We start from the raw sequence: 24,039 nt of genomic DNA, 5'->3' as shown, positions 1-24,039 counted from the left end.
TAACATATTTACCCACGCAGAGTAGCAACCAGCTATACTCAAAAGCTCCTCCCTATGGAAAGTTAGCTGTAGCTTGACCACGAGCTGGTCCCTATGGTGGATGATGCACCACTGTGTAGAGAAAGAGCGTCACAGGCAGCAGTCCCTACTCAGGGAATTTTTGCTTAGTTTTTTGCCACTTTATACAAACTCCTAATCACTGATTTGGGCATGGAGGAAAAAAAACCAGTTAAATGCATGCTTATTTAAAGACTTCTCCTCCTCCTCCCGCTGGCTCATCTTAGGCCAACCACCTGTCTTCCCCCCTTCCGAGTCTCAACTTCCTTTGCTTTTGCTGCAGGTTATGCTCAGTCTGTCCCCATTCCTCTGGTGAGGCAACAGCAGCACAGGAGGTCAGAGTTGCGTGTGTAATGATCTCTGTGCTTCTTACTGGGTTTCCTCCTCTCCTCTATGCTTCCTACTGCTCCCACCCTGGCATAGTTGCCAGCAGGCCACAGCCCCTCAGGGGTGTCTCCACCCTGGTGTGGGCCACACTTCTCAGGGCCGTCCCCACCCCAGCACTGGTGGTGGGCTGCTAGGGACATCCCCACCCTGGTGCAGGTCACTCACAGGTGGCAGTCCCACAGTGATGTCCCTGCCCCAGCATGGGTTGCCCATGGGCCGCAGTCCCTCAGGGTTGTGCCGTAAGGCCAGGAGTGCCTCCTCGCCCAAGTATGTCTTTAGCCGCACATCTCCTCAGCTATCTCTTCCTCCACATCTCCTCCAGCATCTCCCATGTGTCTCCTTTCTCCACATCTCCTATCTCCAGCACTCGGACATGAGCTAACTGGGCACTCGTGCATGGACACAGCAAACCCTGCAATTGATGGCCACTACAAAGGGCAGCAGGGAAGCAAGCACATTTCCCAACGGGGGCAGAGGAGAGCAGTGCACGACACAGCAGGAAACCTATGCTGGGGAAACACCAGACAAGGGTAACTAAGCTTGTTCTTTAAGCAGTAGAGAAAATGGAAGTCAATCACTGGAGTAGAACAGGCAAGGAGAGTCATATCTGCATACACAGCTTCAGAAAACACATTAACAATTTATTTTAAATATATTATAAAAGGAAGTCCATTCAACTTTAAAAACACTAGGCATTCTATCAATGATTCCCGATTTATGAAAACTACTACATTAAAGTGCTAGAGTCCTTTACCACCCAGATATTAGGCTGTTGATCCTAATATGCACAGAAATAAATATACACTGGTTCAAGAGACACCATCCAGTTTTACAGATAAAATGCATGCAGTACAAGGAATAGACAAACTTAGACCTTATCACCAAGATCCTGGAAATGCATTTTAAAACTAATTCCATTCATCACCCTAGAGGCTAAAGCTATTTGTTACTGTTATCATAAGGGCTAATGTTTTAGTCAGTTAGCCTGATGAGTTTTTATCTTGTTTCCTTGTCCAAGTTCACATTTGCTTGCTTGCTTGCTAACTGGGATTAGAACTTTTTTCCTAAAGTTGAACGACTAGCTTGGAGACCACAAAGATCCAGGGGCTTTAAATAAAACCTCCAAATCCCTCACGTCTGCTGAAACCATTGAAGCCTTCTGGGTAATACAGAAGCATCAAGAAAGCTCAGAATAAAGTGAATAAAGGAGCATACTCAGCTAGCAGAGGCAGAGTCAAAAAACAGACACAGGATTTTTATTAGGATTTCCATAATCTGTCATTGTCTAGTTTTATACACAGATCTGCAAGTTACAGCATGACACTAAGAACAATCAGAGCAGGATGTCAGTTTATTTCAGTTATACTTTAAATTTATAATGTGGATAAGGCAATCTGACTGGTTAATGAGGAATATGAAATGAATTGAATTGACATGTCAGTGAGGAATGCTGGCGGAAATTTCAGATCTCAGCTTTCCCATTTTCCACCCATCGAATCTCTCCCCTCCTTTCCAAACAGGTGAAGAACTGCAGCTTGCCTTAAGATATGGACACAACACTCACTAGGTCGGCAAATAAAACGCTTCAAGGTAAATATTACATAGGCTGGGAAATTGCAGCAGACTTGCCTTGCTTAGGATCAAGCAATAGGTCACTGAGGAACTGGGAGCAGATCCCAGTACTCCTGTCTCCCAGTCTGGCTCCCCTTTTACTATATCCTATGAAAGGCCTTTTAACCCTACCCTCCACAGACACTGAGATTAACCTAAAGCTATTCACTATTTTGACAACAACAGTTTGCTACCTATTTAAACTGCTTCTCATGCTAAATAATTCTGTTAGAATGGGAGCCACAACTGGACTGCTGTTTGTCAGATAACGACGGGTTTAGCACCATCAGGCTCCTTTGCTGCAGATGGTTACAGAAGTAGAGTACTGACATGAACCACAGCACCTGGAGTGGATGCAGATGCAACCTGAATCCTACCTGCTAGCAAAGCCAGCCTATATTAGACTTAACGTTACCAGGACTCTTTCTGGTTGAAAACATTACAGGCCAACTGCTCGAGGCTGTCTGTTCTCTCCAGTCAAAACCATTCAAATGTCTGTCTGTATCTTGAAAGATGATTTGAAATGAAAGCTTCTCTCTTTTTACACAGCAGTTATGTGATTGTCCCATATGACTTTAAGGGGGTAGGAGAAAGACCTAAGTGATGTAAGCCAGCGTAGCCACTATGATGCTTCTAGAGTAGCTACAAGAGCACTGCGTTCTTGCAGTACTACATACTGGTGGTGCCTATTTGACTTGCAATACACTGATGTCTCAACACAGCAGCTTCCTGCTAGGGGAGCAGGAAAGTTTGCTGACTGGAACTTTCCAGTAAAGGAACCTGCCTTATGCACAGAAATTGTTTTCTTGCTACTTCTGTATTAGAGACTAAATCACATCTTTTAATGTTTCCCTGTTATGCAAGGCATTGACTTTCTGAAAAACTCTTCTACTACAGATTTGATACGCCTTTGGGACTATTTCTGCTTTGGCTATTTAGAACATAAAATGCAGAATCTTGGATGTAGGTGAAATGCATGAGCCTTCACCATGAGGTGAAACATCCAAAAGCCAACCAAGACATCCTCTGGTCTAGCTTTAGTGATTATTCTGTACCAAGCCAAAATGAAGATACCATAATTTCCAAGTCTTCCTATTAAGAGTGACAAATCTCCCCAGTCACTACCGATATCAATTTAATAGAGAAACCCAGGAGCTTCCGAATTACTGTCTTTCACCAAAATTTTGCACTGAAGGTTGAACATTTAAAAAACCACACACACACACACACACACACACACACACACACTGCACAAGTCAAACTCTCTCATACACCCTTATGCCCCTAACCCCCTACCCTCTTCTCTCTTGTCCAGCAAGGCACTAGGAAATGGTTCAAGTTTAGGCATTTGCTGTACATTTACATGTTAAAAGGCACATCTTTATTTTAATGATGCTGTATTCCCCTTTGAGTAAGGCTCACGTGTTCTTCTGCTATGGTGTAGAAAAGAAAGTTAATTCCCAGGCATGAAAAAAGACACCTTGCACACGTAAGAGGACAAAACCTATTACTCTGTTTCTTGGCTTTAGAGATTAGCACCCATATAAATCAACAAGAGCTTCAAGAGCAAATCAAAGTATCATTATGTGACATAACACATATCCAGGGATCCCCCTGTTGTCTGGGATTCTGATATTTAGAAGTAGTAGAATTTATGCAGCCATGGATAGAGGAGTTGTTTGAATTCTTTGGGGGGGGGGGGGAAATGAAAAACATTTATTTTGCATTAGATAAACACTGGTATTTAATCTCCACTCTTGACGTGCATGCAGATGTGAAGATTTGCTTGTATATTCATGCTTTAGCAATTTTGCTTACAAATAACCAAAAGTAATTGGAATAATTAACCAGATTGCCCAGCAAAGGCTCAATTAAAGAGGCAGACGATGAAATACAGCTTCTATTTCTCCATCAGTGGATGGTTGGCTATATTAAGTCTTCTCATTAGTCAGCAAAGCCTCTAGGGTATTGAAAAGTATAACTGATGTAAATAAATTAATAGCTCAAAGCCCAGTGAGCCAGTCAGAATGGCACAGAATTTGTGGGGCACTTACCACACTCAGATCCCAAAGTTTGAGAAAACAGATCTGATCAGCCATACTGAGAAGAACACAGTGGGACCATTCCCACCAAAGCTCCAGTTTCCCTGTACTGGCAGCTGTCAAACAGGAACTGCCTCAATATTACCTAATCTTCTGGTGCATGCTGCTAAGAGCTGTCCTTTCTCACCAAATTAATATTACTAAGAGGTAAAAGACCTGCTCATTATTGTAGTTCTCTCTGAAGCTAGGACTCCAAAGCCCTGTTCCAAAGGTGAGCCCAAGTACAAAGCAAACCATGCGTTTTAGAAACAGAAGCTAATCCTCTCATTAGAAAACTAAGACACCCACTGTTGCAAGCTGCAAGGAGAATGACCTGCAATCCATTTATATATCATTTACTGACTGTGTCCCAATTATAATAAACTGGCACTGTCCATGGACAAACAGCTTCTTATTCCACAGGTCTTAAAACATACATGAAGACATCTAGTCAGGCCATTTAGCAATCCACAGTCAGCACTGCTAGACTAATGAGGGCATTAATAACTTTAGGAAAGCAAGAGCCAGACACAAAGCACGGGAAACTGGCATTCTCTCCCACAGGAATTAAAAGGGGTCCTAATGACTGACATATTGTAGTTATGGAGAACTTAAGATGTCAGCTCCATTTGACACTCTGTCCCACCTTCACAGAAATGCTGCTGCAAAACTGTCACAAAGAACACATAATCAAGAGACTTTTTATTTTCTTCACTCCCAAGATGCGAGACCCCCATATATTTGCCAAACCCCACTCCCAGTTGCCTGTGTTTCCCTTGCTCTGTGACTGCATGTGCCAGGTGAGTTGGTAGCACAAGTCAGAGATGGGCTCAGCTCAAGGACGCAAGAGGCAGGAAGCAAGAGGGAGAAGTGATTTTAAACCTAACTTGCAGTCAATGCATCAAACTTAGCAGCTCAAGAGGCAGCTAGTTCTGTCCTATTCTGCTCTCAGGTTCCAAACACAGGACTGCTCAGCCTCAAATGGGTCTGAAACATGGACAATAATCCTACAATTGGCAACATAAAAAAAGGGCTTACTTCTGGAACTCTGCATAGTGGGGAGAAAGCCTGCTTGTTTCTTGACCCAAGGCAAAAACCTCCTTGGCTTCACAGGAGAGAAAGATATCCCAAAGCAGAGCTTTCATGCCCCCCCCCCCCCCCCAAAAGAAGGAAAGTCCATTAACCATGTTGTATCAGAGTCTCAGAGAACTGTTTCACTCTTCCCAAGAGTGTTTCAGGCTTTCATTTCCACTGCATGCTGCCTCCTCCTGTAGCATTCCCGCATGGGCAGTTGGACAAAGTGCAGCCAGGCAATTGTTGGAAAAGGGCTAGTTTTATCGATTTATGCAGCATCTTTGCAAAAGGCTAACTGCATGCCGATTCACAGTTTTTACTAGAAAATATCACTCCTATTTTCAGTACAAGACTTAAGTCTCATGAACTACTGAATCTGCTTTTGTAACAATTCATCTTAAGTCAGTGTGGGGTTTTTTTTTTTAGTGTGCACTGACTTCAGATAGACTTGAAGCCAATGGTCTCCTATTCATCTCTCAGCATCAGTACTTTTTTCCAGCTCCTAGGATGAGACAATTCTGGTTCAGTATCTGACAGATCCTGCAGCCAAACCAGGAGGGTAAATGCCTTGCAGTGCTGATTGAATACACAATGGACAGGGTACTAAGATGATTAAGGGACTGGAGTATCTCTCATATGAGGAAAGGCTCCCAGAGCTGGACCTGTTCAGCCTGGAGAAGAGAAGACTGAGCGGGGAGCTTATCAATGTGTATAAGTATCTGAAGGGAGGGTGTAAAGAGGATGGGGCCAGACTCCTTTCGGTGGTGCCCAGTGATAGGATGAGAGGCAATTGGCACAAACTGAAACACAGGAAAGTCCATGTGAACAGGAGGAAAAACTTCTTTGCTGCCAGGGCAACAGCACTGGAACAGTTTGCCCAGAGAGGTTGTGGAGTCTCCTTCCTTGGAGATATTGAAAAGCTGTCTGGACACAATCCTGGGCAACGTGCTCTAGGTGACCCTGCTAGAACAGGGGCGTTGGAGGAGATGATTTCCAGAGGTCCCTTCCAACCTCAATCATTCTGTAGTACCAGTGGAACTGGCCCATCAATTCCATATCTCAGCTTAAGTAAACAGATTTCCAATCACACTAAACTGTACAGTGCTGTGGACACTGGGAAAGAAGCAGAGATTAACAGCACATTCCCTCAAGCCTAGCAACACCATTGACCACAGGACTCATGCCTGGAATAAACTACAGACTGACGAACAAACAGATAAAGACCAATGGTTAATCTTAGCCCAGACTTATTTAGCCTGAATTAATCTGCTCACACAAATTGCAAATTGAATTAGCCTTTGCACCTCTAAAGGAAAACTGGAGATTGCCTTTATGTAAATCTAATTCTGAGAAACTCTAGAGGTGTCCATGCTAAAAAAATGCTGAAGGAGAGGCAAATTTGGAACCTGATACCCAAAAGCTCTTAGTGAACTTGCAAAAACTGCATTCACTTAGAAGCCCTCTGTGAATTTTTCACCTTGAGGATTCAACAGTGAGCAACAAAATGACTGCAAAGTGAATGGACCAGAAACACAGATTCTTCATTGCTCATAACTACAGTGATATCTCCAACACTTGGCCGCACCACCTTTAGAGTGCATTCCTTTATCATTTGGAACATAATAACGCTAGACCTGTTTAAAATGTATTTTGGTTTAGGGCAAAAAAATATTCATTTCATTTTACATTCTGATGTAATTTTTGGGGGAGTGAGGGGGGATATCCATGACACTGGAGGACTGGAATCTTGAGTTCAAGATTTTACTTATATGGACTTTGGAAGGTAAAGCGTTTGTGTGTGAATGCTTCAGCAGGTGGTAAAGCAACTACAAAAAGTACTGTACTTCAGGGGTCATGGAGAACAGAATCATTTACACCAGACCCAGATGGGAAGTAAAACAGTGTAAAAAAAAAAAAAAGTTTGAATCATATTCAGGCTCCTCTAAACACAGAGTTTCTGTTCCAGTCTCAACACAGAAGTGGCTCTGGAAAAACCTTTTGAATTCCATCATCCCCAGAAGAGAAGGATGCAGCATCTTCACAATAAAGATTGGCCTGCTAGCTAACACCTTCTCCTGAGATTCTCCCTTTTACCTTCATTAACTGTTTAAAAAAAATTATTCTTAAAAAAATTTTTGTAACTCTCCCTAGTAAAAACTATAATTGTTTTATATATATATATATTTTTTATATATATATATATTCTCAGTCTTTTAAAGATCAATATTTCTGTTAAATTTTTCCAAGACAGTTGAGTTTGTGTGTTCAAATATCCACTGCTGTGTTGGAGATGAAGGATTGCAGCTATTCATAAAGATCTTTCGGTCACTCTCACTGCAGTCCATACAGCTGCTGCTTACTGGATGGTAGAGGGTCTTGTCCTGGAGAAGAGAAGTTTCAAGTGAGGTTGCCAACTGGCGAAGCACAGTTATTTTAAAATCAACAGAAAGAAGTCTAAAAGCCAAGACAAGCCATTTTATCATCTGCCATGTAACTGAAGAACTTGTTCCACACTTAACTGGCTGGCAAGCATGTACTACCTTCTCTTGCCAGTCCCCTACCCCCACCCAAAAGTATCCAGCCTAACCCTCATATTTGCACTGGGAAGCTCAAAAGCTGTTTCCAAAGTCAGATTCTCCAGCTGAGAGGTTCACATTCTGCTGAGGGCACTCTGTGGCACTATGCACACAGATTAAAAGGACTAGGACAGAGCACTTACCGAAAACTTACTCACCGGTTTACCGTATAAGCATTGCTTAGAAGGATTAATAAACTTTGGCATAATCTTCTGGTGTCCAAAAGAAAACAATAAACACAGCACACCTCGTTGCAAACAGGTTTTGTGAGGGTGTTGCACCACCTCACTGCCACCTGTGGACTGGACTGCAAGTAGAGTGTCCTTTGGCTTAGCAAACCCTGGAGGAATAGGGGCAGCATTTCTAACTGGAGGAACGGGGAAGCCGCCTCTTTCTAATAAAAGCTAGTTGATAACACACTGACAACAAACTGCCCACAACTCTTATCAAAGCCACATGAACAGAAGAATAAAACATGAGTGGTGCCATTTTAAGGAAATCCAGGTGCCTACAGACAATTTGACACGTTACTACACACACAGAAACACACACACACTCACTTTTCTGTATCTCCAGAGCTGGTTCCCCTTCATTCCATGACAGTCATAGAGGGTCACAGGGCTGCTGTGGGAAATGGCATCAAAACAAAACTTCTTGGTATGCTGAGGATCCCCAGGACGGATGTCTTCTCTCCAGCTGAAGGTAAATATCTGCTAGGACAAATAGGACCCTCAGGACAGCAGGTACAGGGAATGGTGCTTCCACTAGCAGAATGACATTCCCTCCTCTGCCCACAGGGTGAGGATCACTTCAGGGAAAGGACAAAACTCTTCCAGAGGAAAACTAATTCCACCTCTGGAGACAGGGACTGCTAACTATGGGGGTCTGTATCAGCTACCCTGCAGACTGTCACCCAGCATGCTAAATGAGGCTGTGCTGCTGCAAACAGCCATGCTAGTTAGCTTGGGTACTATAAGCAGCCTTGAGTGTCTCTGCAATGCAGACACACATCACGGATTAAGTGAGCAGCTGACCAATTACAGCACTTCTCAGCTAGCAAAAAAGAGCTAGAGCTACAAGAGCTCTGAGTTATACTGGCAGTAAATACCCTACTCTGCACAAGCGGCCTGCAGTCACCTTGAAAAGAGTCTGTCCCTGTGCCTTCTCAGGCAAGAAACCAGGAGGCCCTCAGCTCCCTGCCGCACTCCACGGGAGCACCAGAAGAGCAAACACTAGGGAAATGCTTCCTTGCACTCTCTTCTACTGATGCTGCAATGATCTCTCAGGCTTTCCTGATCCCTCTGTTGCAATGAAATGAAGGCGGGGAGGAGGAGTTATTACGGAAAAGAAGAGAAAGGGTGTTAGCTCTAGTAACTAGGTGTAACCTGTCAACACCTAGCAGAGTCTTGGCCTTGGTGTAAGCTGCCAGATACCAGCAGATGAGGCCTGGAAATCCCTAAGCCACAGTGTTGGAAGCTGGGAGGTCAGTGGAAATAACACCCCACACATACTCTGCTCCTAGTACTCTTCGCTTGGCACCTGCTTTTGGCCACTGCTCAAGACAGGTCTAGCTGCATCTTCAGTCTAATGTTTGTGGCTTGGCTTATATATTTTAAGCATTGTAGGACTAAATTCCACAAGAGACAAACTTGTTTAAATGCAGGTGCTGGTGTTTTGCTTTCCACTTTGACAAGAACAAACAGCATCTCTAGCAGGGTGCAGATGTCCTCCCACGACCAGCACTAGCCAGTGCAGTGCTGCCGGGCTACCAGCCTGCCTGCCTGCCTCCCTCGCCAGCCCTGAGGGGCAGGGGCTGTTCTGGGGGCTCCTTTTGGAGCCAGGTGGGGAATAGTCCTCTCTTTACAGAGATCTCATGGGGCAGTAAGAAAGATCAGTAAAGAACAGAGAACTATTATTTGAAGCAATGTGGCCAAAAACTTTTGCAAGAAGAAGCTACTTTGTTCCTGTCTCTCTTTTAAACCTCTCTTGCAAGAGAAATTACCACAATCATTTAAGCTCAGGCTATACAAAAATCCAGAACACATTCTCCTCCTAAACATAAGCCAGCACTAATTGTTCATGACCCTCCTGACACAACAGAGACTGTGCCCTAGTAAATTGATTTCATTTTTAGTTTTCATGCATCAAAATTGATACGCAACAACCCTTTATCTCCTACTACTGAAGCCATTCCCCTGAAGAACTATGTATGGCTTTGTAACAGAGGCACTGTTTTCTCCATCTTTTCTCAGCTCAGCTGCTACAGTTTAGACAAACTAATATTTCCCCCCCTTCTGTTATAATAAAGTTGTCATTTCTGGCACCTTATATGTCAAGAGGGTGAATCTATAGCCTGACTGGTTTCATCTCTCTCCAGCAGTGGTTGGGTGTTTATAATGCATTTGCCTCCTGTCAGAAGGATGATAGTAAGCGGTTATTGAATGCACCTGCAGGTTCATTAATATGCATGATGCTCCTCTATCACTTCTTTCAGCACAACCTTTGAAGTTAATATTCACTTTGTTACATATAACTGCTGCCTTGTTACCTGTTTCTTTTATTATTTTGGTGTATTGTTTTCTTGTGCTTTCTTTTGCTCATTCTGAGAACTTCAAAGTGTAGGGAAAAGCTCTGCCCAAAATCTGCCAGGCTCCCGACCCTGCCACAAGCACAAGCCACATCTTGCAATTGGGTATGATTAGTGCATAAGCTGTGGGGTGCCCAGCACCCCCCTGTTCGTCTGGCATAGTTCTGCACCTTGTTCCCTTGAGAAGTGAGGCTGTTGTAGCACTATTATCATGCTCCAGATGGATTTAAAAGACAGACACTTGTTTCTCCACATAACTTCTCAGAGTTTGTTTAGGAGCAGATGGGTTATCTGAGGGACTATTACCTGTACATTGTTCCATGCTGCCTCTCCTCTGTCCTTCACACAGCTTTCCAGCCTCAGGGGAGATCCCAGGGTTCCATGCTTAGTATCCACACACAGTCCAGTTCCTACATTGCGTATCTAAAATAATAAAGTAGTCATTAAGTCTCCTAACTCTTATCAAGCCAAAAATAAAGAAGGCTTAAACTGCTTCAAGTAGTGGCAGTATTTGTATGAAGACAGGTTTAAGATTCCTCACTTAATTATACAACTGAGCTGGCAGATTACAGCTGAAAGGAAAGCACAGGAACTCAAAATGGGACCCATTTCAAGTCATAGAATAACCTGCAGGACACAGCAAACCATCAGTTAGAGGACCACAGAGCCCACTATTTTGCTGTGTTCAACAGTCCAAGCTTTTTGATTCTTCTCCATAAGTACAGCTGACTTTCAAAACCAGATATGGCTTTCCTGGCTTACGGATGGGAAAGCTAAGGAGCAGAGTAGCTTAAAACAGTTGTGTGGCCCTTTGAAGATATACAATTTCTATTATTGCTCAGCTGCCTCCTAATCTTAGTCCTCTCCGTTGGAGTCTTTTGCCTTCTACTAAATACACAATGTGCAGAACAAGCCAGGTTTCTCCTTGTAGCTGCGCACTAACAGGAACTGCTGCATAAGCAGTTGCAACTGCTGTTGTCCTCTGAGCAAGGCCAACATAATGCTATAGCAATCCTGGTCTTCAAAACACACCAAGCAGGATCTTTATAAACACCCACATTGCTACCTTACTCACAGCAAACCGGGGCACAGGAGTAATGCTAGTTTAACAAACCAAACTGCAGCCTGTTTGCCCACTGCAGATTTCAGAGCAAGAAACTTGCTGAACTTGCCTCTCCCCAAGCAGCTGCTGGAGGCTCCACTGGTGGGTAGAACTTTGGCAAGTCCCATGCGACCTCATTCATGAACCATTTGAAGCTCTTGCAGTTGAGGTTGTTGCGAAGTTCCTTCTGAGCTGCCACATCCCCTGCAGAAAGATGCCGGTACTCTGGTCTACGCTGGTATATGTACTCTGCATATTCGTCCATCCACACCTCAGCCACGCGCTTCAAGTTCTGTGTGGGTAACGACCACAGGTGTGAAAATGAAGGGGGGAAATTACGTGAGAACTCTGCACAAACTGTTGAAATCAGTATTCAGAACAGTACTCTTGCGGTTTTGCTCAGAAAGGATTTTCTTTCACATCCACTCTCTCTCTCCAGCTTTAGGACTAAGATTATTTTTATTATTCTCTAGTTCCAAGGGAATTAGAAAGATATTTTCAGTTGAAGTCAAAATAGAATTCTGACACCTTGCCATTTTATCTAGTTCCTCCTGGCTAAGAAAACAACATTAGTCAAAAGTTATTTTTTTCTTTTTTTCCAAAAAGCAGCAGAGAATGATGCTGATAAATAGCACTGGATATTCAAAGGTCCTAAAAAAAACCAAAAACAAACAAAAAAACCCCGCTTTCCTTAAATCCTTCCTACTGCTTCCTCTATATCCCTCTGGGAATGGGATTTGCAGTCCCCCATTCTGGACAGCGTAAGTTCACAATACTCTCTCACTGCTTGTGCAAAAAACAATTTAAGAAAAACTCAGAGATGCAGTAGGAATGTACATCTTTCAGATGATGACCTTTCAAAACAGAAGCAAAGGATTTACTTCCTGTCAGCAGTATATTTCACATTGCTTTAGATTAAAACAAACCCTTAAAATCATGCTTTGCATATGAATACTAACTCAAGCTTTGTACTGGCTCTGCAATGAGACTTCTGTCGTCTCTTCTGGGAGAAACAGACATAACTGCACACAGTGAATTCAAGTGTCACTGCAACCCTAAAGCAGCGTTTTAATCCATGTTGTAATTCCAAGTCCGCAATGAACACCACTCTCTCGAGGTATACACCCTGCTGCTTGACACAACACATTCAGGAGACCTTCAGACTTTGGACTTTTTTCTGACAATGTCAGGTGCACTCTTGGTGCCTCGACAGGCTAATGTGACATGCAGTCACAGCTTCAGTCGCCCAGCAGTGCTGTCCACCTCTCGAAGGCCATTTACTACCAAGAAGACTAGGATGTTAAGAATGAGCAGCATGCTGACTCTGCTCCAAACACAGCCTGTGCAGAACAAGGCTAGGCGTTCATCTCAAGCTGACTTTACAATTTCAAATGCCAGGAAAGAGCCTTCCTTGCACCTGTCCCCCATCATCTTGCAACACTGTGGGAGTATGCAAGATCCAAATGCTTGATCAAAAGAAATACAGCTCCTTCCTGAAGAGAAGGTGCAGACAGGACAGCATTCTATCCTTCTGACAGGTCATCGCTGGCCAGAGGAATAAAATTCAGTTCTATAACTAGGGCAAACCTATTAAACTGAGGAACCTTTTAATGCTATGCAAGTCATAAGACTGCAAGAACAGCAGGGTCTCTTTCTGTAGTTTTTAGTTTTGCAGCCTTCTTGTGCCTATGATTTTTTTCTTCCACCAGAGGGCAATGTAAACCCTTCTCAATTTGGAAATTAACTGGAGAAAGCTAGTGCAGGATAAATAAGCAAGGGCTTCTTCTTCTTTGGGCTCCACTAAATTAAGAAATAAGATGGCACAGAAGTTTCCATCATGGAGAATTACAGCATGCTCATCCAGTGGACTGTGACACTTGAAGCTGAGAGGTCGTTCAATCACCAAAACACAGTCACTGTGCTGCAGCCTGCTGCTCATGCACAGCTATAAAACGTCAACTATCACACAAATACAGCCATATCTTGTTTTTACTGGGGTTTCCACAGGCAACGCCTGATTGCAAAGTCCCATCCTGACAATGTGTAATGGCTGGTATCCTGAGCATGGCAGCTGTCTGCACAAGAGACTGCAGCTCCCCTCAGCTCCCCTCACTTTGTGTTAGACATCCACTGCTAAAACAGCTCAGTTTGCCCATTGCGCAACTACAATGCCTAAATTTGCCACCCGTTGTGGGGTGACAGGAGACAACTGCATGGTCACGTAGCTGTGAGATGTGTCGCAGCTTAAGAGACGGAGGTAACAGAAGAGAGCTTTGCTTTGCAGAGCCTTCCATGAGGCTGGCATCTGATCACGCACAGGAGGAGGAGGAGGAGGAGGAGGAGGAGGAAGAGGAACATCACTGCCACTTACTCTTGCCAGGCTGACTCCTGTTGGAACTTTGTATGGAACATATTTTCTGTAGATATGGCCCACTCTAGAGCAAGGGATGTCCTCCATGCGACCCCCACACATCCATACCTGTGGAACAGCAGAGATAGATTCATTCTTGGTTACACAGAGGGGGGGAAAAAAAAAAAAGAGAGAAAAAAAAAGGCTTTCAAGACATGAAAAGGCTTAATCCAGATTTTTTACTTTAAGGTATGTTCTTTCCCAAATATCCTTCCCCCCTTCCATTAGTCTCAAATCCTATAACTACCTGCTCAGAACCATGCAAGCCTTGATTCAGCACAAATACTATCAAGCCCAATGTCTAAACAGTTTAATTTTGCATTCTTCAGAGAAAAGAACAGGAAAAAAATCCAAGCACCCAGAGGACAGCACACAGCACACTTTTTAAATGAACATATGTTATTACAGCAATGGTAACCATAATGATTAAACTGGACTGCCACAAAAGAGCTTAGGTCTAGGTTATGTAACAGTTCTGTAGAAGGGAGGCCATCTCTGCAGTGCAGGTCACGTGTTACACAAAGCACTCTAGGAAATTCATGAGGCTGCTTAAGTGCCAAACCAGAAAACACTGCTACTTCTTTTTTCTGTGGTTATCACTGCAAAGTCTGGGGTATCTCTAATATGGTTTTATTGCTGACAGATACTTATTGTTTTTGCAACCTTACAATTAAGTAGAAATCCCTGCCTGGTGAAAACAGCTTTTTTTTTTAAAAAAAAAAAAGCCCTTGGAAAGTCACTGGAACACATTGCTAGCTGAAGAATGCTACCTTGATGCTTGATTAATGCCTTGATTTGGCCAAGAAGGTTGCCCCCACCCCCCATCTGGAATGATTTCACTCTACGGCAACATTCTGCAACAACTTTCTTTTATTCCTTAGTTATAGCATGGATGTAATCTTTTTGTTCAAGGAAGTTAAGTCAAAGGACCTGTTTTCTGAACCAGCTAATCTGTTTCAATAGGTTTAAGAAATACATTCATATGTACTCCCCAGAGATACCTAAGCGATAATTAAAGAAAAAGTATCCTTCACTATGCAAGACAATCCTTCCTGAATTCTGGAAGCATGATGCTGTCTTGCCCTTCATTTTGTCCCTACATCTTATGTTATTTCCCCCAAAGCAGCCGTATGAAAGAAGGTCCGCTGGTGCTGCAAGCTGATGCAGTGTTCTTGATATCTCCATTCACTGTGGCTAATTTGAGCCTCCGCAGTTCACTGTACAATGAGCTTAGTCAACAGCTTCACACATAGTAGGCAATTCCATTAATATTCTATGGTGACAATATTAAATACTTAGCTAGGAAGAGAAATATTTGGCCAAGGCTGCTGCATAATTATTAGCACTGACACTAAAGTCCTCTGGAGTTTCAGCTCTGTCTACTGGCCCTAATAATTACAGTCATTTGCTGACTGTGTATAACTTAATGGAGGTTGGTTGCTCTCAGTTAGTGGAATATTTTTCACAGGCAACTTCCATAGTTCAGGGTACTTAATTACATGTCGCTATGGTAAGAAAGATGAGAAGAAAGTTGACAAACACTCCTACAGAATTTCATTCCTTTTGTCCTTGCTGTGTCTTAAGAAGCTGCTACAGAAGAGATGAAGATGAAAAAGGACAGACTTGCACTCAACTTATGTGAAGTTTCCAGTTATATTAGAAATAATTTTTATTCTGTAGTTGCTGTGATTTATTACAGAAGGCCACAATATAATTGCTCAGCCAGGACATTAACAGGAAGACTGAGAAACACAAATTTGGGGATGTTTTGCATTTCTATTACACAAATGGTTTGTGTGAGGCTTTAAGAGCTGCAACAGTTCTGCCTGGCTTTTGCAATAAGCAGCAAGTTGCAAAAGGTACAGAACCTGGGAAGCACAAAAAGCTGCAGAAACAGCTGGAGAAGTCTCAAGCTTACTTGCACAGTCACATGGGCTTGGGAGAGCTGCAGAGCATCCGTGCTAGCAGCTGTCTACAGTTCAAGGCTGAAGGATGCTTCAAGGCCAAGAAATGATGTTGCCTTCTTGCCCCATTCCAGGCAGCTAAACCAGCTGTGCCCTCCTTGGTGGGGCATCGATACTGCACGTAGCTCAGAAAAGCAGCAGAGACAGAGGTGAAGGTCCCGAACCAAGTTTACCTTTCTTTGTTTTCCATGGACTTATTGCCCCATCTCATTCACTCTGTGTACACACAAGAGGAATGAAAAAAGCAGCAAGAAAGCAGAACGTACAAGCACCAGTGGACCCCTTCCTTTCCTGCCCACAAGAGAACCACCACACACAGGAACCCCTGTGAAAATACAGCGGTAGTAGGTTTCCCCCAAATAAACGGAGACCAAGACACCGTCCTGTCCTTTGCGATCCTGCACACAACTGCCCCAACAACCAACATTTTTACACTGTGCACTGAACCCAGCATCAAGAAAGTCCTATTAGTTCAGAAGTGACTACATTTTAGTGTAACACAAGCCTGAATGAAAACACCAGTAGCTTGTTACCCTAGTGTTGATCCTTGCTACCTGCCTACACACTTCCTCACCTACCGTTGATCTCTAAGGCCAGGCTTTCAGGCAGGATCTCCTGAATGCACACTTCCCCAGAAGACCCAGTTTCCCTAGGTAACATGAGAAACACCCCTGCAGTCACTGCGCAGAGAGAGGGGAGAGCACTGTCCTAGTATTGTGGGTCTCCATCTCATGAAGCGGTACAGACAGCACATACCCGTAGTGCGGGAACATCGGGGACAAATGGGGCAGGGGAAGCTAGACGGAGCTGATGATATGCTGGACCAAGAGCTCCTAGCTGGCATTACAAAACTCCAGGCACACAGGAAGACATTACATAAACATATGTAATGATATGATAAGAAAAGCTACTTAACTGAGTTACCAAACAAATAAAATTTAAGATCAATTTTGCATGCTCTTTTTCTAACCATACTTTAAAATATTTACTCTCCAATGGCGCTGCAAATACAGTGCTGCATGGAAATGAGGGTAAGCTTGCAAACCAAACTCCTGCTAGCAAACCCCAAATGACCTTTCAACATACTTTGCCAACTCAGTGTCTTTTTAATATTTTCTCATGCTGCAAGTGATAGTGTGGCACTTGCAGTACAAATCTAATTTTAAAAGCATGCTTTCCATTCATTCATTGCTGCTTTGATTTTATTAGTGAGCTTCTTTGTGTGGTGACCGAACTCATTACAACCTCCATAAAGACAATTACCAGTCCTTATCTATTAAACTGGAAGGAGGAGGAGACAGGAAGAGTGTGATGCACATCAGTAAAACACGGCTAAAAAGCATTAGAAAGTTAAAGGTTGGGGAACCACAACCAATGGTCTGTCAAGGAGTAACTGCAAAGGAAGCAAACCCAAAATAGCTGTGTGCTGCCTGAGAGAACGCTTCCAGTCAATTAGCACTATTTGGTTGCTTTCAAACAAGGGTACAGTTCACAGGCGTGAGACATCAGAACTGACACTGCTAAAAATACCGCACTGTCAAACAGCTGAAACGGCTCTGTTCTGCGGGGCAGCAGCTTGTGCTTTCACAGCAATGCTGTCGCTTCCTGTGTCCTCCTTTGGCCAGCGGAGCTGCTTTCTTTTTGGTGTTGTTGTTTTATAATAGGGGGAGAAGGCACCTTACCTCCCTGGCTGGACACACTTCATTTCAAGCAGCCATTTATTAGAACACCCTAAGAACATGCGTTAAAGCTGGTCAGGCAGGCAGGCTTTATACAGCCATTTAATCAGCTCTTATTAGGAGGCAACAGGAAATTTCTCTTCCTCCTCAGGCATAATTTTACTAGTCTGCATTTTGAGGGAGGAATCTAGCAGCTGACACATCTGCTGGAACTAGAAGAAATCCTAGGAGAAATGGGAATACTGCGACAGACTTTTGTAAGGCCACAGTCTCACCCTAATCATAAGGGCATATACAGGGCAAGAGAAGTAAGATGACAATACAGGAGAGGATATTACCATCTTCTCAGTGGCCTGGAGAGCTATAACTCTATATTCATAAAGTGACTCAAGTGCCCTCAACTGAGCTAGTGTGCCATGAAAGCACAAGCTAATATACCACCTATTGTCTCCGTGGGAATGTTATGCCAATCCAATTCCCTTTCTGCCATTTCAGAGAACAGTGTCACATAAGACAGCTGAACCTCTCCTCTCAAACACACAATACAATACTGCAGTTAGTGTGTGAACACAAATTATCTGGGTAAACAAGGTTTACGGTTTCCACAGACTGCACCATGACAAGCCAATGCCTCCCTAGAGAGAAAAAACAAAAAACAAACAAAAACCCATAAAACCCCCCCCCCAAGACAACCCCCCCCCCCAAAAAAAAACAAAACAAAAAACAAAAGAATGAGTTAAGCATTGAAAAAGAGAGCTGCTTCTGCAGGCCACAACAAAAATAAAGACCATGGGATGGACCAGTGAAGAGAAGCTGGCCGGTTGCCTGAGCACCCACTGGAAGGTAAGAAGAAAAGGACACGGTGGATAAGCCCAAGGGGTTCTCTGCCTAACAAGGCAGCTGAGAGGATGAAAGCAAGGACAAACAGCGATTCAGGAAAATCTTAATCCTCTGTACTCGGAGCATCAGCTGCTTTTGCAGCTGGAACTTACTGCTCTATATAGGATTAAGGTAGCTAAAAAGGCCCGAGGATCTGTGTGTTTGCACAATGGCTTCTCTTGTACAGCATACACTGGCACGGCCCCTCCTTACCGTCTGGAGCTTTTTAGAGTAATGACAGCGCTCCCCAGTAAAGTGGGGGAAATCCCCCTGCATTTCAGGGGGGTTTCCATTTTCTTGCTGGTACTTAGTAGGCTACTAAGCAACCTGACCTATGCACGCAGGGTGAACTCAGAACAAAAACTCAAGTCAACAGTCTGAAACTGATCTCCACATCAACGGGAAAGGAAGGAAAAAGAAGCCATCCTGTACTGCAGCTGAGATCCTTAGAATTAAGCAGCATGTGCTGGCTTAAAAAAGTGGCAGAATGCCCAGCCTGTTTCATTGTGGGCAAACGTGAGCTGCTGGAAAGCGGTTTGGATATGTGCCTAGAATAAGCATTGAAGGCTCACCATCAGCACTAACTTCAGCGATGCAACTAGAAACGTTGTCAGAAGTGACCCCTTGGCAGCTGCATCCTAACTATGCACCTGCCAGGACACCAGCAGCAAAGGGTGAATCAGAAATGCGCCGCTGACACGAGGCAGAGGTGATGCAATGCATTAGATATGCTAACAGAAGCTGTGTAACACTTGGATTTGCTGGAAAATGCACAACCTGCCTTATGCTGTGGAAATTGGGAGAAACAAACCCTACTGATGCTTTGGGGAAAGGATCTGGAAAAACACAATGATGTGTGATCACCAGAATAAGCACAGTGGACATTTTGTTTTGCTGAAGCAAGGACAGAAGACCACAAGTACTGCTTATCTCTCTTTTGCCTCCTTTTAATTGTTGTTTTCAGGGCAATTCTCAATATGGCTTGTTTGCACCAATCCCTTCAAATTTTATAAGGGTTTTGGAGTCTCTATTTAAGTACAAACATTTCTAAAACTGAAGTGGTATGTCACCTCATGAGGGATATTCCAGATTCTCATTTTTTGCTCTTGAAGTACAACATACAATTAAAGGATGGAGAACCACATCACTCAAGGTCTGAGGTACAAAATACACTTATGCCTATACAAGTCAGAGCCACCCCTTTTTCTTGTGGTTTCCCCATACTCCAAAAAACAGAGATGAGATATTTATGGAAGAGAGAGGTGAAGCAGTTTAATGGGGATTATGTAAGCCAAGAAGAATGGGAGCCACAACAAATATCAGAAAACAGGCAATATGATAGCAAGTGGAAATGAGCATACACAAAGTGCTGCACAAAGTAGCACTTGCAAAAAGGAACAACCTAAATGCCCTCTATATACCACCCTGAATTAAATATGTTAATCTCAGAAAGAGAATGAAGTGGTTACATAGGCAGAATAGGGTAGGTATTTGTTGAGTATGCAGTAGCATCAGAAAAGCAGAGCTATCAGGTTGTGTTTAGAAGAGGAAAGGCACATTGTCCCCTTGGGTAAAGCGTTCAATTTGTTCACATCTTTGCAGAAAGATACAAAAGACTGAGAACAGCCACGGAAGGAAGAGGCATGGAAGTGACTCCCAAAGGACAAAAGCCTCAAAGAAAATCCACTAAACAGAAAAACTAGGTCTGCTGAGTTGGGGGGCATCAGAAAGGCAAGTGCCACAGAGAAATAGCTGCGCATGCTTATTGAGCCCTCCTCCAAAATGCAAATGAGAATACAATCACCGGGCAGCCTACACAGCTACTAGGAACAGATTGTGCCTCTACTACAAAGACCTAAATGGTTAATGTTTAACAGAAGTAAAGATGCTACCTCCTTCTCTACAAGAGGACAAATGTTTCAGTCATTTGGGGTTAAATCTCTCTGTCTGCTCAAAGTCCCAATCTTTTCTCTCCACCTTTTGTGGGGAAGGAGGCATGCAGGAAGCCTGCAGCTACAGACATGCTAAGCTTCCCTCAGCAACTTTCCATGAGAGAGAACTTGATGCATTGGATTAGGTAGCTCCTCAAAAAAGTGGGCCATCTGTTTAAAGAGATTACCTTATTGTGTCCAGCAACTATCTGCTCCATAAGCAATACCTGACAGTATCTCTGTTGCAGCAGAGCACAAAGAAGAGAGACCACATTTAGGGCCAGAATTAAGATCCAGAAAAGCTTTGATGCTGTGGAGACATTTCTGAGCTAATTAGCCCTGTTAAGAAGCAAGCCTAATTTTTTTCAAATGAAACAGCAAACTAACATGATTGCGCTTCTTTCAGGATCTGAGACAGCATCTCTGCAGGGCACTGGGTTGCCCTGCATAAATCAGCTCAGAGCTAGCTCCACTTTAAAAGGCACTATACTGCACTGGGTAAACAAAGCTGGAAAAAAGAAAAATTCCATGTCTAACTTTCCTAATCTATTATCAACTTAAAAACAACTCCCTCGCTTTTGATAGGCACTGGTGTTTTCCCTCTTCCAAATGGACAGATAATTTTTGTATTGTTTGACAGTTAATTGCTTGTTAATGAGCCTTGCTGCTCTGAGATCTCTTAGTCAATATGTTTCCATTAATGTAAAGCAGTTGATGAAAACGAAATATTACAGACTTTTTGCAAGAGGGGAGTTGAAATTGCAATGAAGTTGTGTCCTGGCCAGGGTGAAGCCTTCTCCTGCTACAGTACTCCCTCCTCTCTTGCTGTAGTAGTCCCCTTTACCTTCCTCTTTGGTTTCACCCTTAGCCTGCACTGCGAGTCCGAGGTTAATGGTCTCACAGCTCCGCACATAACAGGCTGTGGATCCGCAGCTGGCCTTCCTGGCTTTATAGTGGTAACAACCTGCCTGCACTGCTCCATGAAGCAACGGGGCAAGTGTTTCTAGAGCCACACAGACAGAACAGATCTGGTTTGCAGCTCAGAAGCACAAGAAGAGATACTCTTCAGGTGAAGACACAGGGAGGTGTAATGCCCATGAGACCCCATCACTTAAAGCTCTTGTATCGTAGTTTTTTTCTTCTGCAAGAGGAGAGACTGTTTTACAGGTGCTGGGACTGCTGTACTTTTTTGCAGCTCTTAAAGATCACTCTCTGCTTCATTTTTACAATTAGAAAAAAAAAGATTGAGAGTTACTCTCTTCCCCCCCTTCTAATCTCTCCAACAACCTTCTGCCCTCTAGATTACTACCCTTGCCCAGGGACCACTCAGCAACCTATATTGAAAGTAAGAGACCACGTACAGAAAAAGTTATAGTTCCTGGCCCTTGAAAAGAGTCATGAAGCATCCAAGTGAGGCATATTTCCTTTACGTTTCAGTATTACACAGTAGGTTAGTCTTGTATAATTCTTATAATTATTAGGGTTAGTGCCTGAGTTGGAAAATTTGTTTCTAATTTAAAGGTTGCCTAAATTTTCAATGCTTTTGTCCCCTCAGTATGCTGTGTTCCTTAAGTGATGTTCAGTGTACGCATTTCACCCGAAGAGCAAGGCTTGTATTAACAGTTTGATCCATCCTCTGGTTAAATGCTTTCCCAAGGGCTAAGTACTGATGGTTTCTCTGTTGGCTTGTCTTCAGCCTGAAAGTTTCTTCTCTGAAGGAAACAGAGCCAGCTGACAATGACAGAACTACATATAATCTCAAAACAGAAAACAGAAATGTAAGAGGCTCCTAAATAAACTTGTTTATCTCCAGTATCTCAGCAACAGAGCCCTGTATTTTGAAATAAAGGCAAAAATCTGTAAAGCACCATTCATATGTGGCCAACAAAGAAAAAGAATATGTTACGGGAAAAAAAAAAAAAAAATCTATCCCTGGCAAAGCTTGAGAAGGTCAGATTTGATTCAATGGTTCAAAGACCCACAGTACAAAAGAGTACCTGCACCCACAACTCCCAGGCACAGGAATGGAGTCTTTGTTAAAGCTGGGCTGTAAACTTGGCACTTAGAATCTGAAAGATGTTTCCCATTAGATAATAAATAATGTGAAAGTAGGTACTCCACGTCTAAACCTCAAGCTTTAAATTATTTGACAGTACCCCTTTAACTACAAAATCTCAGTCTGCTTCTAAAGGTAAAAGCAAAGCTCTAAGCTCGCCAGGAAATATCATAGCTTCATAAATTCTGCGAACAAACCTTCTATTCTTGCAATTCCAGCAGAATTATTAAATCTATCAGCTACAGATGAATGTATCAATTTATCTTAATTTCTGAAAATACACTGAGCCTCTTTCAGTTAAAACTTCATTTTTCTGTTGCACAATGAAAGAAAAAAGGGGGTCTTTGCAGAGATTAATTAAAGCAAATTTAGCCCTCCATAAATTACCCTCTCTGGACTGAAATAAAACACAGCGTGTTTCAGAGAGGATAAGCAAACAGCTGAATGAAGTAGTCTTATTTCCAGCGCGACTGTCTGCTGTGCCATTAGAGACAAAGGCTTGCCCAGCCGCTGTCATCACTCTTGGAAACCAGCAACGGCAAAGAGGGCCAAGGGAAAGAGACTGAGCGCTGTTGCTGCCCCTCCTGCAGCGAATGACATTGTGACACAATCTCACCGCATGCAACGCAAAGACTAAACGGCTCTAACTGCAAGGACATCTCCAAAGAGGGTGTTGCACCCCCCACACCCTTTCCTGCTACCGCTGCAGAGCTCAAGGGACCTCCCATGTGACTTAATTACTTAGCTTTTTGTAAGCAAACAGTGGAAGAAAACACATTGTTTGCTGTATGGTAATTGCCTGCTGAATGTAGTTTGATAGGCCTTTGAGCTGCATAAAGTCATGGAGATTTAGGAATCTGTTTTGAGAGAGACCGGTCATGACCGTGTGCAAGGGCGGACAGAGGAGGGATTTTAGCTGCCAAAGGTAAACTGTGCACTGTGTTAGCATTGCTACCATCTGCCAGCCCCACGCTGAGGCCAACTAGTTTAGTTCAGTGGCATCCAGACACCTATAAGATTATATATTCAATCTCTGAATGAGAAACCACACGTTGACTCAAACGCAGAGTTTGACCTTTCCCTCATTCCCTCTGGGAAGCCACCTGCCTTCAGTGAACTGGGACATTGCAGTGGGTTTCCTAGGATGACTATTTCAGAGGGTGAGGTTCCCAGGTAACACAAGTACCAAAGATCTTGGGGGCCACAGTGACTCACTACTGTAAGTACACATTTCTGGTGAACTGGCTAACTCTTCTTTTTAAAGCCCTCAAACTGAACAGCTTGGTCAATAAATAAGTAACAGAACTGTCCTCCAGACAGGCAGATAATGATCCAAACTCATTGCCAGCAACAACGCTATTATTCCAATTGTTAAGGATTTCTTACAAGGGAATTAATAGTCTCGGTTCCTTGCAGCCAGGAGTCAGATGGATTGACTATAGACAGTAAGTTACTCTCATCTCTGGGAATGCAAACTCAGGACTGATGCACTCAACTGGGCAGACGTTGAAAAGCCTGAATCATTTTTCCCCTCAGGAAAGAATATTTCATCTTCTTGCTAGGGTGGGTATGAGAAGCCTAGCAGTTTAGAGAACTCCACGCAAGCTGACCTACCCTTGCTGGGAAGGGGGCACATGCAGCTGAA

The 24,039-nt window shown here is 43.4% G+C and overlaps 1 protein-coding gene across 1 annotated transcript in view; it reads right to left on the bottom strand.

Moving 5' to 3' along the window:
* Nucleotides 1–1,064: 1,064 nt before the first annotated feature.
* GALNT10 (polypeptide N-acetylgalactosaminyltransferase 10) overlaps nt 1,065–24,039 on the bottom strand; it is a 103,833-nt gene continuing 80,858 nt past the window's right edge. The window contains exons 8-12 of the mRNA XM_026118661.2: nt 13,847–13,954; nt 11,546–11,767; nt 10,680–10,796; nt 8,347–8,496; nt 1,065–7,591 (exon numbers count right to left, since the gene is read on the bottom strand). Of these exons, the coding sequence (XP_025974446.2) occupies nt 7,424–7,591; nt 8,347–8,496; nt 10,680–10,796; nt 11,546–11,767; nt 13,847–13,954 (765 nt within the window). The 3' untranslated portion in view covers nt 1,065–7,423. The remainder of the gene's footprint in view (nt 7,592–8,346; nt 8,497–10,679; nt 10,797–11,545; nt 11,768–13,846; nt 13,955–24,039) is intronic.

Source organism: Dromaius novaehollandiae, chromosome 15 (genome assembly GCF_036370855.1).
Source record: "Dromaius novaehollandiae isolate bDroNov1 chromosome 15, bDroNov1.hap1, whole genome shotgun sequence".
Taxonomy (NCBI): domain Eukaryota; kingdom Metazoa; phylum Chordata; class Aves; order Casuariiformes; family Dromaiidae; genus Dromaius; species Dromaius novaehollandiae.
This window is presented reverse-complemented; position numbering and strand designations above follow the sequence as displayed.